This window comes from Oncorhynchus keta, chromosome 4 (genome assembly GCF_023373465.1).
Source record: "Oncorhynchus keta strain PuntledgeMale-10-30-2019 chromosome 4, Oket_V2, whole genome shotgun sequence".
Taxonomy (NCBI): domain Eukaryota; kingdom Metazoa; phylum Chordata; class Actinopteri; order Salmoniformes; family Salmonidae; genus Oncorhynchus; species Oncorhynchus keta.
Genome location: NC_068424.1, coordinates 9,904,191 through 9,920,932, shown reverse-complemented (window position 1 = coordinate 9,920,932; position 16,742 = coordinate 9,904,191). Strand labels below are relative to the sequence as shown.

General features: G+C 50.5%; 1 protein-coding gene across 6 annotated transcripts in view; it reads left to right on the top strand.

The window, feature by feature from the left end:
* LOC118378312 (rho guanine nucleotide exchange factor 4-like) overlaps positions 1-16,742 on the top strand; it is a 101,569-nt gene that overhangs the window by 83,731 nt on the left and 1,096 nt on the right. For all 6 annotated transcript variants that reach the window (XM_052499809.1, XM_052499807.1, XM_052499845.1 and 3 more), the window contains 5 exons: positions 4,867-5,099; positions 5,389-5,518; positions 5,751-5,882; positions 6,492-6,735; positions 7,900-7,977. In XM_052499809.1, the coding sequence (XP_052355769.1) occupies positions 4,867-5,099; positions 5,389-5,518; positions 5,751-5,882; positions 6,492-6,735; positions 7,900-7,977 (817 nt within the window). The remainder of the gene's footprint in view (positions 1-4,866; positions 5,100-5,388; positions 5,519-5,750; positions 5,883-6,491; positions 6,736-7,899; positions 7,978-16,742) is intronic.

The following is a 16,742-nucleotide window of genomic DNA, read 5'->3' as shown; positions in this document are numbered from 1 at the left end:
AGTGCTCTATGATAAACTGCATCCTATGGCTTTAATGAAGTAGCAGCTGTGTTCATATAGACGATGTCACCATAGTCTAGGACCGATAGGAACAGCGACTGAATGATCTGCTTTCTACTATTTAGCGAGAGGCAGGACCTATTTCTACAGAAGAAGCCCGTTTTAACTTTCAATTTATTTTACTAACTCATCAATATGCTTTTTAAAGACAGCGTTTCATCTATCTAGATGTCCAGATATTTTTAAGCAGGGACACAGTCAATATGGACACCATCCAAAGTACAATGAAGGCAAACTGTAGATCAGATAGAGCCTGGTCAACCGTGGGGGCAATAGCATACACATCAGTATCATCAGCATACAAGTGCTTCTTTACAATTGTTTACAGACAAGTCGATTTTGTTCATATAAACAGTAAGAAGTACAGGACCCAGAATCGACCCCTGCGGGACACCTTTCGTAATATCCAGAAGACCTGATTTAACACTGTCAGTAGATACACATTGTGTTCTATCGGTCAAGTAATTTTTAAAGCAGTTACATGCAGCCTGGTCAAGGCCAATTGAGGAAAGCCTCTGAATTAGCAATGAGTGGTCAACAGTATCGAAAGCCTTTGACAGGTCTATGAAGAGGGCAGCACAATGTTGCCTTTTATCCATTAACCACATCATTTATAACTAGGGATGCAGCAGAGATGACCTGGTCTAAAACCCGACTGATGTACGTTTAGAATACATTTCAAAGATAAGAAAGATCTTAGCTGAGAATGAATCAAGGATTCTAATATTTTAGCTAGGCAAGAAAGTTTAGAAATTGAGGGATAATTATCACAAGGGTCACCACCTTTATGAAGGTGGTGACCCTTGGGGATAGTAACAGATAGTACCAGATATAATGGTCAGGTTAAGCGGAGCACATGGGTCGTCTTCCAAACCTTGGGGATAGTACCAGATATAAGGGTCAGGTTAGGGGGAGCACATGGGTTGTCATTAAAACCTTGGGGATTATATCAGATATAATGGTCAGGTTGGGGGGAGTACTTGGGTCGTCTTCCAAACCTTGGGGATAGTACCAGATATAAGGGTCAGGTTAGGGGGAGCACATGGGTTGTCATTAAAACCTTGGGGATTATATCAGATATAATGGTCAGGTTGGGGGGAGTACTTGGGTCGTCTTCCAAACCTTGGGGATAGTACCAGATATAAGGGTCAGGTTAGGGGGAGCACATGGGTCGTCATTAAAACCTTGGGGATAGTATCAGATATAATGGTCAGGTTGGGGGGAGTACTTGGGTCGTCTTCCAAACCTTGGGGATAGTACCAGATATAATGGTCAGGTTAAGCGGAGTACATGGGTCGTCTTCCAAACCTTGGGGATAGTACCAGATATAAGGGTCAGGTTAGGGGGAGTACATGGGTCGTCATTAAAACCTTGGGGATAGTATCAGATATAATGGTCAGGTTGGGGGGAGTACTTGGGTCGTCATCCAAACCTTTGGGATAGTACCAGATATAATGGTCAGGTTGGGGGGAGTACATGGGTCGTCATCCAAACCTTTGGGATAGTACCAGATATAATGGTCAGGTTGGGGGGAGTACATGGGTCGTCATCCAAACCTTTGGGATAGTACCAGATATAATGGTCAGGTTGGGGGGAGTACTTGGGTCGTCATCCAAACCTTTGGGATAGTACCAGATATAATGGTCAGGTTGGGGGAGTACTTGGGTCGTCATCCAAACCTTTGGGATAGTATCAGATATAATGGTCAGGTTGGGGGAGTACTTGGGTCGTCTTCCAAACCTTGGGGATAGTACCAGATATAAGGGTCAGGTTAGGGGGAGCACATGGGTCGTCATTAAAACCTTGGGGATAGTATCAGATATAATGGTCAGGTTGGGGGGAGTACTTGGGTCGTCTTCCAAACCTTGGGGATAGTACCAGATATAATGGTCAGGTTAAGCGGAGTACATGGGTCGTCTTCCAAACCTTGGGGATAGTACCAGATATAAGGGTCAGGTTAGGGGGAGTACATGGGTCGTCATTAAAACCTTGGGGATAGTATCAGATATAATGGTCAGGTTGGGGGGAGTACTTGGGTCGTCATCCAAACCTTTGGGATAGTACCAGATATAATGGTCAGGTTGGGGGGAGTACATGGGTCGTCATCCAAACCTTTGGGATAGTACCAGATATAATGGTCAGGTTGGGGGGAGTACATGGGTCGTCATCCAAACCTTTGGGATAGTACCAGATATAATGGTCAGGTTGGGGGGAGTACTTGGGTCGTCATCCAAACCTTTGGGATAGTACCAGATATAATGGTCAGGTTGGGGGGAGTACTTGGGTCGTCATCCAAACCTTTGGGATAGTATCAGATATAATGGTCAGGTTGGGGGGAGTACATGAGTCGTCATCCAAACCTTGGGGATAGTATCAAATAGTACCAGATATAATGGTCAGGTTAAGGGGAGTACATGGGTCGTCTTCCAAACCTTGGGGATAGTACCAGATATAACGGTCAGGTTAAGGGGAGTACATGGGTCGTCTTCCAAACCTTGGGGATAGTACCAGATATAACGGTCAGGTTAGGGGGAGTACATGGGTCGTCATCCAAACCTTGGGGATAGTAACAGATATAATCATCAGGTAATAAAATATGGCTCAATGATTCAGCAATCAGCGGGGCAGAGAGCTGGAGCAAAAAAATGGATCAAGCATATCTGCCCAAGGGGATTTTCTTTTACATCAATCTTAAGCAAGGCATCAAGCACAACAAAGATCGTAAATTGTTGAAATTAAATAAAAAAATTGATGGGTTAACCGTTGAGTCAGCTTGAGGCAGGCAGAGGGAAGAGTATCTGATTGACTGACTGGTGAGGCAGGCAGAGGGAAGAGTATCCGATTGACTGACCGGTGTCAATTAAACCACCGTTTCTTTCAAATAAAAATCCTGCCGAGAGAAAATGCAGACTTAAAGCATCTGTAGTGGCTAAATTGTCCAATAGAATTGTCCCAAATTCCATTCTAATCCTTTAGCCACAATGGAGATTGGTGAAATGTTAGTCTTGACGCAGACAAATCGAATGTCCAGAGTTTGATTCAAGTTGGCTAATTGACTAACCGGGCTATCTGCATTGTGTCCCGCCACCCACCAACCCCTCTTTTACACTACTGCTGCTCTCTGTTCATCATATATGCATAGTCACTTTAACCATATATACATGTACATACTACCTCAATCAGCCTGACTAACCATTGTCTGTATGTAGCCTCGCTACTGTATATAGCCTCTCTACTGTATATAGCCTCTATACTGTATATAGCCTCTCTACTGTATATAGCCTCGCTACTGTATATAGCCTCTCTACTGTATATAGCCTCTCTACTGTATATAGCCTCTCTACTGTATATAGCCTCTCTACTGTATATAGCCTCTCTACTGTATATAACCTCTCTACTGTATATAGCCTCGCTACTTTATATAGCCTCTCTACTGTATATAGCCTCGCTACTGTATATAGCCTCGCTACTGTATATAGCCTCTCTACTGTATATAGCCTCTCTACTGTATATAGCCTCTCTACTGTATATAGCCTCGCTACTGTATATAGCCTCTCTACTGTATATAGCCTCGCTACTGTATATAGCCTCTCTACTGTATATAGCCTCGCTACTGTATATAGCCTCTCTACTGTATATAGCCTCGCTACTGTATATAGCCTCACTACTGTATATAGCCTCGCTACTGTATATAGCCTCTCTACTGTATATAGCCTCTCTACTGTATATAGCCTCGCTACTTTATATAGCCTCGCTACTGTATATAGCCTCACTACTGTATATAGCCTCGCTACTGTATATAGCCTCACTACTGTATATAGCCTCGCTACTGTATATAGCCTCTCTACTGTATATAGCCTCGCTACTGTATATAGCCTCTCTACTGTATATAGCCTCGCTACTGTATATAGCCTCTCTACTGTATATAGCCTCGCTACTGTATATAGCCTCTCTACTGTATATAGCCTCTCTACTGTATATAGCCTGTCTACTTTTATAACCTCTCTACTTTTATAGCCTCACTACTGTATATAGCCTGTCTACTGTTATAGCCTCACTACTGTATATAGCCTGTCTACTTTTATAACCTCTCTACTTTTATAGCCTCTCTACTGTATATAGCCAGTCTTTTTACTGTTGTTTTATTTCTTTACTTACCTATTGTTCACCTAATACCTTTTTTTGCACTATTGGTCAGAGCCTGTAAGTAAGCATTTCACTGTAAGGTCTTGTATTCGGCGCACGTGACAAATAAACTTTGATTTGAAAAATCATAATCCATGAATTTGTCATTCTTCTGGATACAAAAAATGTACAGAACATTTTCTACCAAAATGAATTCTGATCATTCAAACTAAAGAAACAAACAGCATGGTAAACACAAGTCTAAATACTGTGTGCTGCCGTTCCAGTCCCTCCCAGTTGGCCTCTGAGCTTGTCTGCCTTTTAACTGTATTCTCCATCGGCCTGTAGAGGGGGAACACACACTTGACAGGGGATTAATGGCAAACACCCACACGACAGAACTGCATGGTGAATTGGAAACATGCTAATATACAACAGGACCTATGTGTCTCCTGCGGCCTGACTTATTCCATTCTTCTCAGTTAGGAGGCCAGAGTCAGACAGAACTTGCTTAGTCATGGAAGAAGAGGAGGAATTTGTACGATTACCGTTTTCCAAAATGTAGAAGTATCACCAGCAGTTTACGTTAGGGATCCAAGTCAAGAAACCTCTCTAGAGCCTAATTTTCATCGTTTCAAACCGCCATGTTAACGCGTCCTGTCTCTTCCTCTCCCTCCTCAGCAAACAGACTTCCAGATCTACTCGGAGTACTGTAACAACCACCCCAACGCCTGTGTGCAGTTGTCCAGGCGGATGAAGACCAACAAGTACGTGTTCTTCTTCGAGGCTTGTCGTCTGCTGCAGAAGATGATTGACATCTCGTTGGATGGGTTCCTGCTCACGCCCGTCCAGAAGATCTGCAAGTACCCTCTGCAGCTGGCCGAGCTACTGAAATACACCAACCCCCAGCACAGGCAAGTACCCTCTGCAGCTGGCCGAGCTACTGAAATACACCAACCCCCAGCACAGGTACTGTAAACCAGCACACACATTCTACTGCACAGTCTAACCTACACCTAATTCATGTACAGCAGTGGTATTGACACTGATAGTATATTTAGTTATTCTCAGATTGTAAATTGGCAGCCATATTAGTGACTTTTATATAAAACAAAGCTTTTATAAGATACAGTGTGATGTGAGAGAGAAAGGAAGTAGAGATAGAGGCATAGAGTCTAACATGGTCATCTGTTCTGGGATCAGGGACTATAGGGACGTGGAGGCTGCCTTGAACGCCATGAAGAACGTGGCCAGGCTGATCAACGAGAGGAAGCGACGCCTGGAGAACATCGACAAGATCGCCCAATGGCAGTGCTCCATAGAGGACTGGGAGGTGAGGAAACGTGCATCATGGGTCATGGAGCAGAATCCATGACGAGGGGTCAGGTTTTTTTCTGACCAGGTGACTTGCTCTGGAAAGCAGGCCTGAAGTCAGGACCAACTCCGGGCCCTCGCTATACAATACACATCTGTTTGGATGAACAATCTCTGTATCTCATGCCCCCCCCGTATGTATCTCTGCAGGCTCTGACATATATTTATTGTGTGGGTTTGAACATGGTCAGGGAGAAGATATCCTCAGTAAAAGTTCAGATCTGATCTTCTCTGGAGAGCTGACCAAGATCTCCCAGCCTCAGGCTAGGAGCCAGCAGCGCATGTTCTTCCTCTTCGACCACCAGATGGTCTACTGCAAAAAGGTGAGCAACGCTGTAAAAACTCCAACCCTTCCCTGACCATGTACGCCTCAGGGTTAGCAACACTTCCCTGTATCCCTCTAGGACCTCCTGCGCAGGGACATGCTAGGCCCTCCTGCTCAGGGACATGCTGTACTGTTAGGGTTAGCAACACTTCCCTGTATCCCTCTAGGACCTCCTGCGCAGGGACATGCTAGGCCCTCCTGCTCAGGGACATGCTGTACTGTTAGGGTTAGCAACACTTCCCTGTATCCCTCTAGGACCTCCTGCGCAGGGACATGCTAGGCCCTCCTGCTCAGGGACATGCTGTACTGTTAGGGTTAGTAACACTTCCCTGTATCCCTCTAGGACCTCCTGCGCAGGGACATACTGTACTGTTAGGGTTAGTAACACTTCCCTGTATCCCTCTAGGACCTCCTGCGCAGGGATATGCTAGGCCCTCCTGCACAAGGACATGCTAGGCCCTCCTGCACAGAGACATGCTAGGCCCTCCTGTGCAGGGATATGCTGTACTGTTAGGGTTAGTAACAGTTCCCTGTATCCCACTAGGACCTCCTGCGCAGGGATATGCTGTACTGTTAGGGTTAGTAACAGTTCCCTGTATCCCACTAGGACCTCCTGCGCAGGGACATGCTGTACTGTAAAGGTCGTATGGACATGGACCAGATGGAGGTGGTGGATGTGGAGGACGGGAAGGAGAAGGACTTCAACGTGTCGGTGAAGAACACTCTGAAGCTGTGCTCGCTGGCGGGTGACGAGGTCCACCTGCTGTGTGCCAAGAAGCCTGAGCAGAAACAACGCTGGCTCCGAGCCTTCCAGGACGAGAGGAGGCAGGTGCAGCACGACCGCGAGACAGGTGAGGAGGCAGGTACAGCACGACCGCAAGACAGGTGAGGCAGGTACAGCACGACCGCGAGACAGGTGAGGAGGCAGGTACAGCACGACCGCGAGACAGGTGATGAGGCAGGTACAGCACGACCGCGAGACAGGTGAGGAGGCAGGTACAGCACGACCGCAAGACAGGTGAGGCAGGTACAGCACGACCGCGAGACAGGTGATGAGGCAGGTGCAGCACGACCGCAAGACAGGTGAGGAGGCAGGTACAGCACGACCGCAAGACAGGTGAGGAGGCAGGTACAACACGACCGCGAGACAGGTGAGGAGGCAGGTACAGCACGACCGCGAGACAGGTGAGGAGGCAGGTACAGCACGACCGCGAGACAGGTGAGGAGGCAGGTACAGCACGACCGCGAGACAGGTGAGGAGGCAGGTACAGCACGACCGCGAGACAGGTGAGGAGGCAGGTACAGCACGACCGCGAGACAGGTGAGGAGGCAGGTACAGCACGACCGCGAGACAGGTGAGGAGGCAGGTACAGCACGACCGCGAGACAGGTGAGGAGGCGTCGCCCCGTTGCCTTAGTGATAACTGTCAGTTAACCCTCTCTGTCATGGTTGTACGCCTCCGTTTGAAAAAAGGTATGTGATGAACTGCCGACCTGTGTTATTGCTAGTCAGCTTAAAGCCACTGGCTGTGTTTCCTTTCATGTTTAGTCAAATGTGAGTTCGGTCCTCCTGTCTCTCTAATGCTGCAGTAGTTGTTGAAACAGCTGTTGGGGCTGTGGTCAGAGAACCACCAGGAAGAGAAGGGTATGCTAATGTCTCAGAGTGTCATTGATCCCTCAGATAAACAGGCAAAAGGCCCATCAATCCATCTCAGCTGTCCGCTTCGCTTCTCTGCCGTAGTCTCAGGGTTTTTGTCTGGGATCTGTGATGTGTGGAGGGTTCTGGTTGAAAATTCAGTGGGCTCTTTCTCTGAGGCTGTCTGCCTTCCTAACCCTGATCCAGTCAGGTCCCCCTGGAAAACAAAGCATATGGATGCTCCTGAAACTTTCTCATCCAACAATCTGGTCTTGTGTTATTCCGTTCACTCTGAAAAGCTGGGTATTGATAGGTGGCCCTGGCAGAATGAATCTGTGATATCCACAATGACCTATGACCTATGTGGTTTCCACCTCCAGGATTCTCTATCACTGAGGTCCAGAAGAAACAGGCCATGCTCAACGCCTGCAAAAGCCATCCAGCTGGGAAGCCCAAAGGTATGTCTGGGTAATGTAGTCCTTAGGGGGTTATACTGAATATGGGTGCATGGCAGAAAAACTCAATTTCCCGTGGGGAGTTTTTAGTTTGGCTGTGTGGATGAGTATGTGGAGTGTTGTTGATTTTTTAAATAAGCTTAGATAACATGTTTGGCTATATTTCTACACATTTAGTTTGTAATAATATAATATTATTAATATAATATTCATATGAGCCTCTTTAGATTGATATGCACTCGTAGTCCCAGGCTGCATGAGGGCTATTTGACCAAGAAGGAGAGTGATGGAGTGCTGCATCAGATGACCTGGCCTCCACAATCACCTGACCTTTTTTAAAAATTTTAATACATGTATTTTACCTTTATTTTACTAGCCAAGTCAGTTAAGAACAAATTCTTATTTACAATGATGGCCTAGGAACAGTGGGTTAACTGCCTGTTCAGGGGCAGAATGACAGATTTGTACCATGTCAGCTCAGGGATATGAACTTGCAACCTTCCAGTTACTAGTCCAACGGTCTAACCACTAGGCTACCCTGCCGCCCCAATTGAGATAGTTTGGGATGAGTTGGACCGCAGAGTGAAGGAAAAGCAGACAACAAATGCTCAGCATATATGGAAACTCCTTCAAGACTGTTAGAAAAGCATTCCAGATTAAGCTGGCTGAGAGAATGCCAAGAGTGTGAAAAGCTGTCATCGAGGCAAAGGGTGGCTACTTTGAAGAATATCAAATATATTTTGATTTGTTTAACACTTTTTTGGTTACTACATGATTCCATATGTGTTATTTCATAGTTTTGATTTCTTCACTATTATTCTACAATGGAGAAAATAGTAAAAATAAAGAAAACCATTTGCATGAGTCAGTGTGTCCAAACGTTTGACTGGTACTGTAGGTCTACATTGAAATGGTATTTTGGTATTTTATTAGGATGCCCATTAGCTGTTGTGAAAGCAGCAGCTACTCTTCCTGGGGTCCACACAGAACATGAGACATGACATAATATAGAGCAACTCAAGGACTGAACTGCAAACAAACACTGTACTGTGCATTTAAAAAACCCTAGTCTCTCGTTACAGCCTTGACATTAACATGTTGAAAATTAAGTCTCTGATTTAGTTCTGGGTGCTGAGATTACTAACCCCCCTATGTTCTCCTCTCCCCAGCGGTGACCCTTAGGTTACTAACCCCCCTCTGTTCTCCTCTCCCCAGCGGTGACCCTTAGGTTACTAACCCCCCTCTGTTCTCCTCTCCCCAGCGGTGACCCTTAGATTACTAACCCCCCCTCTGTTCTCCTCTCCCCAGCAGTGACCCTTAGATTACTAACCCCCCCTTTCTGTTCTCCTCTCCCCAGCGGTGACCCTTAGATTACTAACCCCCCCTCTGTTCTCCTCTCCCCAGCGGTGACCCTTAGGTTACTAACCCCCCTCTGTTCTCCTCTCCCCAGCGGTGACCCTTAGATTACTAACCCCCCTCTGTTCTCCTCTCCCCAGCGGTGACCCTTAGATTACTAACCCCCCTCTGTTCTCCTCTCCCCAGCGGTGACCCTTAGATTACTAACCCCCCCTCTGTTCTCCTCTCCCCAGCGGTGACCCTTAGGTTACTAACCCCCTCTGTTCTCCTCTCCCCAGCGGTGACCCTTAGATTACTAACCCCCTCTGTTCTCCTCTCCCCAGCGGTGACCCTTAGGTTACTAACCCCCTCTGTTCTCCTCTCCCCAGCGGTGACCCTTAGATTACTAACCCCCCTCTGTTCTCCTCTCCCCAGCAGTGACCCTTAGATTACTAACCCCCCTCTGTTCTCCTCTCCCCAGCAGTGACCCTTAGATTACTAACCCCCTCTGTTCTCCTCTCCCCAGCGGTGACCCTTAGGTTACTAACCCCCTCTGTTCTCCTCTCCCCAGCGGTGACCCTTAGGTTACTAACCCCCCTCTGTTCTCCTCTCCCCAGCAGTGACCCTTAGATTACTAACCCCCCTATGTTCTCCTCTCCCCAGCGGTGACCCTTAGATTACTAACCCCCCCTATGTTCTCCTCTCCCCAGCGGTGACCCTTAGATTACTAACCCCCCCTCTGTTCTCCTCTCCCCAGCAGTGACCCTTAGATTACTAACCCCCCTCTGTTCTCCTCTCCCCAGCGGTGACCCTTAGATTACTAACCCCCTCTGTTCTCCTCTCCCCAGCGGTGACCCTTAGATTACTAACCCCCTCTGTTCTCCTCTCCCCAGCGGTGACCCTTAGATTACTACCCCCCCCTCTGTTCTCCTCTCCCCAGCAGTGACCCTTAGATTACTAACCCCCCTCTGTTCTCCTCTCCCCAGCGGTGACCCTTAGATTACTACCCCCCTCTGTTCTCCTCTCCCCAGCAGTGACCCTTAGATTACTAACCCCCTCTGTTCTCCTCTCCCCAGCGGTGACCCTTAGATTACTAACCCCCCTTCTGTTCTCCTCTCCCCAGCAGTGACCCTTAGATTACTAACCCCCCTCTGTTCTCCTCTCCCCAGCGGTGACCCTTAGATTACTAACCCCCTTCTGTTCTCCTCTCCCCAGCGTTGACCCTTAGATTACTAACCCCCTCTGTTCTCCTCTCCCCAGCAGTGACCCTTAGATTACTAACCCCCCTCTGTTCTCCTCTCCCCAGCAGTGACCCTTAGATTACTAACCCCCCTCTGTTCTCCTCTCCCCAGCGGTGACCCTTAGATTACTAACCCCCCTCTGTTCTCCTCTCCCCCGCAGTGACCCTTAGATTACTAACCCCCTCTGTTCTCCTCTCCCCAGCGGTGACCCTTAGATTACTAACCCCCCCTCTGTTCTCCTCTCCCCAGCAGTGACCCTTAGATTACTAACCCCCCCTCTGTTCTCCTCTCCCCAGCAGTGACCCTTAGATTACTAACCCCCCCTCTGTTCTCCTCTCCCCAGCGGTGACCCTTAGATTACTAACCCCCCCTTCTGTTCTCCTCTCCCCAGCGGTGACCCTTAGATTACTAACCCCCTCTGTTCTCCTCTCCCCAGCGGTGACCCTTAGGTTACTAACCCCCTCTGTTCTCCTCTCCCCAGCGGTGACCCTTAGATTACTAACCCCCTCTGTTCTCCTCTCCCCAGCGGTGACCCTTAGGTTACTAACCCCCCTCTGTTCTCCTCTCCCCAGCGGTGACCCTTAGATTACTAACCCCCCTCTGTTCTCCTCTCCCCAGCAGTGACCCTTAGATTACTAACCCCCCTCTGTTCTCCTCTCCCCAGCAGTGACCCTTAGATTACTAACCCCCCTCTGTTCTCCTCTCCCCAGCGGTGACCCTTAGATTACTAACCCCCTCTGTTCTCCTCTCCCCAGCGGTGACCCTTAGGTTACTAACCCCCTCTGTTCTCCTCTCCCCAGCAGTGACCCTTAGATTACTAACCCCCTATGTTCTCCTCTCCCCAGCGGTGACCCTTAGATTACTAACCCCCTATGTTCTCCTCTCCCCAGCGGTGACCCTTAGATTACTAACCCCCTCTGTTCTCCTCTCCCCAGCAGTGACCCTTAGATTACTAACCCCCCCCTCTGTTCTCCTCTCCCCAGCGGTGACCCTTAGATTACTAACCCCCCTCTGTTCTCCTCTCCCCAGCGGTGACCCTTAGATTACTAACCCCCTCTGTTCTCCTCTCCCCAGCGGTGACCCTTAGATTACTACCCCCCCTCTGTTCTCCTCTCCCCAGCAGTGACCCTTAGATTACTAACCCCCCTCTGTTCTCCTCTCCCCAGCGGTGACCCTTAGATTACTACCCCCCTCTGTTCTCCTCTCCCCAGCAGTGACCCTTAGATTACTAACCCCCCCTCTGTTCTCCACTCCCCAGCGGTGACCCTTAGATTACTAACCCCCCCTCTGTTCTCCTCTCCCCAGCAGTGACCCTTAGATTACTAACCCCCCTCTGTTCTCCTCTCCCCAGCGGTGACCCTTAGATTACTAACCCCCTTCTGTTCTCCTCTCCCCAGCGTTGACCCTTAGATTACTAACCCCCCTCTGTTCTCCTCTCCCCAGCAGTGACCCTTAGATTACTAACCCCCCTCTGTTCTCCTCTCCCCAGCAGTGACCCTTAGATTACTAACCCCCCTCTGTTCTCCTCTCCCCAGCGGTGACCCTTAGATTACTAACCCCCTCTGTTCTCCTCTCCCCAGCAGTGACCCTTAGATTACTAACCCCCTTCTGTTCTCCTCTCCCCAGCGGTGACCCTTAGATTACTAACCCCCTCTGTTCTCCTCTCCCCAGCAGTGACCCTTAGATTACTAACCCCCCTTCTGTTCTCCTCTCCCCAGCAGTGACCCTTAGATTACTAACCCCCCTCTGTTCTCCTCTCCCCAGCGGTGACCCTTAGATTACTAACCCCCTTCTGTTCTCCTCTCCCCAGCAGTGACCCTTAGATTACTAACCCCCTTCTGTTCTCCCCTCCCCAGCAGTGACCCTTAGATTACTAACCCCCCTCTGTTCTCCTCTCCCCAGCAGTGACCCTTAGATTACTAACCCCCCCCTTCTGTTCTCCTCTCCCCAGCAGTGACCCTTAGATTACTAACCCCCCCTTCTGTTCTCCTCTCCCCAGCGGTGACCCTTAGATTACTACCCCCTCCCCCTCTGTTCTCCACTCCCCAGCGGTGACCCTTAGATTACTAACCCCCCCTTCTGTTCTCCTCTCCCCAGCGGTGACCCTTAGATTACTAACCCCCCTTCTGTTCTCCTCTCCCCAGCAGTGACCCTTAGATTACTAACCCCCCCTTCTGTTCTCCACTCCCCAGCAGTGACCCTTAGATTACTAACCCCCCCTTCTGTTCTCCTCTCCCCAGCAGTGACCCTTAGATTACTAACCCCCCCTTCTGTTCTCCTCTCCCCAGCAGTGACCCTTAGATTACTAACCCCCCCTTCTGTTCTCCTCTCCCCAGCGGTGACCCTTAGATTACTAACCCCCCCCCTCTGTTCTCCTCTCCCCAGCAGTGACCCTTAGATTACTAACCCCCCCTTCTGTTCTCCTCTCCCCAGCGGTGACCCTTAGATTACTAACCCCCCTCTGTTCTCCTCTCCCCAGCGTTGACCCTTAGATTACTAACCCCCTCTGTTCTCCTCTCTGTTCTCCTCCTCTCCCCAGCAGTGACCCTTAGATTACTAACCCCCCTCTGTTCTCCTCTCCCCAGCGGTGACCCTTAGATTACTACCCCCCCTCTGTTCTCCTCTCCCCAGCGGTGACCCTTAGATTACTAACCCCCTTCTGTTCTCCTCTCCCCAGCAGTGACCCTTAGATTACTAACCCCCTTCTGTTCTCCTCTCCCCAGCAGTGACCCTTAGATTACTAACCCCCTTCTGTTCTCCTCTCCCCAGCGGTGACCCTTAGATTACTACCCCCCTCTGTTCTCCTCTCCCCAGCGGTGACCCTTAGATTACTACCCCCCCTCTCTGTTCTCCTCTCCCCAGCGGTGACCCTTAGATTACTAACCCCCTCTGTTCTCCTCTCCCCAGCAGTGACCCTTAGATTACTAACCCCCTCTGTTCTCCTCTCCCCAGCAGTGACCCTTAGATTACAACCCCCCCTCTGTTCTCCTCTCCCCAGCAGTGACCCTTAGATTACTAACCCCCCTTCTGTTCTCCTCTCCCCAGCGGTGACCCTTAGATTACTACCCCCCTCTGTTCTCCTCTCCCCAGCGGTGACCCTTAGATTACTACCCCCCCCCTCTGTTCTCCTCTCCCCAGCGGTGACCCTTAGATTACTAACCCCCCTCTGTTCTCCTCTCCCCAGCAGTGACCCTTAGATTACTAACCCCCTTCTGTTCTCCTCTCCCCAGCGGTGACCCTTAGATTACTAACCCCCCTTCTGTTCTCCTCTCCCCAGCGGTGACCCTTAGATTACTAACCCCCCTCTGTTCTCCTCTCCCCAGCAGTGACCCTTAGATTACTAACCCCCCCTCTGTTCTCCTCTCCCCAGCGGTGACCCTTAGATTACTACCCCCTCTGTTCTCCTCTCCCCAGCAGTGACCCTTAGATTACTAACCCCCTCTGTTCTCCACTCCCCAGCGGTGACCCTTAGATTACTACCCCCCCTCTGTTCTCCTCTCCCCAGCGGTGACCCTTAGATTACAAACCCCCCCCTTCTGTTCTCCTCTCCCCAGCGGTGACCCTTAGATTACTAACCCCCTCTGTTCTCCTCTCCCCAGCGGTGACCCTTAGATTACTAACCCCCCCTCTGTTCTCCTCTCCCCAGCGGTGACCCTTAGATTACTAACCCCCCTCTGTTCTCCTCTCCCCAGCGGTGACCCTTAGGTTACTAACCCCCCTCTGTTCTCCTCTCCCCAGCGGTGACCCTTAGATTACTAACCCCCCCCTTCTGTTCTCCTCTCCCCAGCGGTGACCCTTAGATTACTAACCCCCCCTCTGTTCTCCTCTCCCCAGCGGTGACCCTTAGATTACTAACCCCCCCTCTGTTCTCCTCTCCCCAGCAGTGACCCTTAGATTACTAACCCCCCCTCTGTTCTCCTCTCCCCAGCGGTGACCCTTAGATTACTAACCCCCCCTCTGTTCTCCTCTCCCCAGCGGTGACCCTTAGGTTACTAACCCCCCTCTGTTCTCCTCTCCCCAGCGGTGACCCTTAGGTTACTAACCCCCCTCTGTTCTCCTCTCCCCAGCAGTGACCCTTAGATTACTAACCCCCCTATGTTCTCCTCTCCCCAGCGGTGACCCTTAGATTACTAACCCCCCTCTGTTCTCCTCTCCCCAGCGGTGACCCTTCCCCAGATTACTACCCCCCCCCCCTCTGTTCTCCTCTCCCCAGCGGTGACCCTTAGATTACTAACCCCCCCTCTGTTCTCCTCTCCCCAGCGGTGACCCTTAGATTACTACCCCCCCTCTGTTCTCCTCTCCCCAGCAGTGACCCTTAGATTACTACCCCCCTTCTGTTCTCCTCTCCCCAGCGGTGACCCTTAGATTACTAACCCCCCCCCCCCCCTCTGTTCTCCTCTCCCCAGCGGTGACCCTTAGATTACTACCCCCCTTCTGTTCTCCTCTCCCCAGCGGTGACCCTTAGATTACTAACCCCCCCCCCTCTGTTCTCCTCTCCCCAGCGGTGACCCTTAGATTACTAACCCCCCTCTGTTCTCCTCTCCCCAGCGGTGACCCTTAGATTACTACCCCCCCTCTGTTCTCCTCTCCCCAGCGGTGACCCTTAGATTACTAACCCCCCCCTCTGTTCTCCTCTCCCCAGCGGTGACCCTTAGATTACTAACCCCCCCTCTGTTCTCCTCTCCCCAGCAGTGACCCTTAGATTACTAACCCCCCTCTGTTCTCCTCTCCCCAGCAGTGACCCTTAGATTACTACCCCCCTCTGTTCTCCTCTCCCCAGCAGTGACCCTTAGATTACTACCCCCCCCCCCTCTGTTCTCCTCTCCCCAGCGGTGACCCTTAGATTACTACCCCCCCCCTCTGTTCTCCTCTCCCCAGCGGTGACCCTTAGATTACTAACCCCCCTCTGTTCTCCTCTCCCCAGCAGTGACCCTTAGATTACTAACCCCCCTTCTGTTCTCCTCTCCCCAGCGGTGACCCTTAGATTACTAACCCCCCCCCCCCTCCCCCTCTGTTCTCCTCTCCCCAGCGTTGACCCTTAGATTACTAACCCCCCTCTGTTCTCCTCTCCCCAGCAGTGACCCTTAGATTACTAACCCCCTCTGTTCTCCTCTCCCCAGCGGTGACCCTTAGATTACTAACCCCCCCTCTGTTCTCCTCTCCCCAGCGTTGACCCTTAGATTACTAACCCCCTCTGTTCTCCTCTCCCCAGCGGTGACCCTTAGATTACTAACCCCCCTCTGTCCCCAGCGGTCTCCTGTTCTCTCCCCAGCAGTGACCCTTAGATTACTAACCCCCCTCTGTTCTCCTCTCCCCAGCGGTGACCCTTAGATTACTAACCCCCCCTCTGTTCTCCTCTCCCCAGCGGTGACCCTTAGATTACTAACCCCCCCTTCTGTTCTCCTCTCCCCAGCAGTGACCCTTAGATTACTAACCCCCTTCTGTTCTCCTCTCCCCAGCGGTGACCCTTAGATTACTAACCCCCCTCTGTTCTCCTCTCCCCAGCGGTGACCCTTAGATTACTAACCCCCCTCTGTTCTCCTCTCCCCAGCGGTGACCCTTAGATTACTAACCCCCTCTGTTCTCCTCTCCCCAGCGTGACCCTTAGATTACTACCCCCCTCTGTTCTCCTCTCCCCAGCAGTGACCCTTAGATTACTAACCCCCCTCTGTTCTCCTCTCCCCAGCGGTGACCCTTAGATTACTACCCCCCTCTGTTCTCCTCTCCCCAGCAGTGACCCTTAGATTACTAACCCCCCTTCTTTCTCCTCTCCCCAGCAGTGACCCTTAGATTACTAACCCCCCTCTGTTCTCCTCTCCCCAGCAGTGACCCTTAGATTACTACACCCCCCTCTGTTCTCCACTCCCCAGCGGTGACCCTTAGATTACTAACCCCCCTCTGTTCTCCTCTCCCCAGCAGTGACCCTTAGATTACTAACCCCCCCTCTGTTCTCCTCTCCCCAGCGGTGACCCTTAGATTACTACCCCCCTCTGTTCTCCTCTCCCCAGCGGTGACCCTTAGATTACTAACCCCCCTCTGTTCTCCACTCCCCAGCGGTGACCCTTAGATTACTAACCCCCCTCTGTTCTCCTCTCCCCAGCAGTGACCCTTAGATTACTAACCCCCCTTCTGTTCTCCTCTCCCCAGCGGTGACCCTTAGATTACTAACCCCCCTCTGTTCTCCTCTCCCCA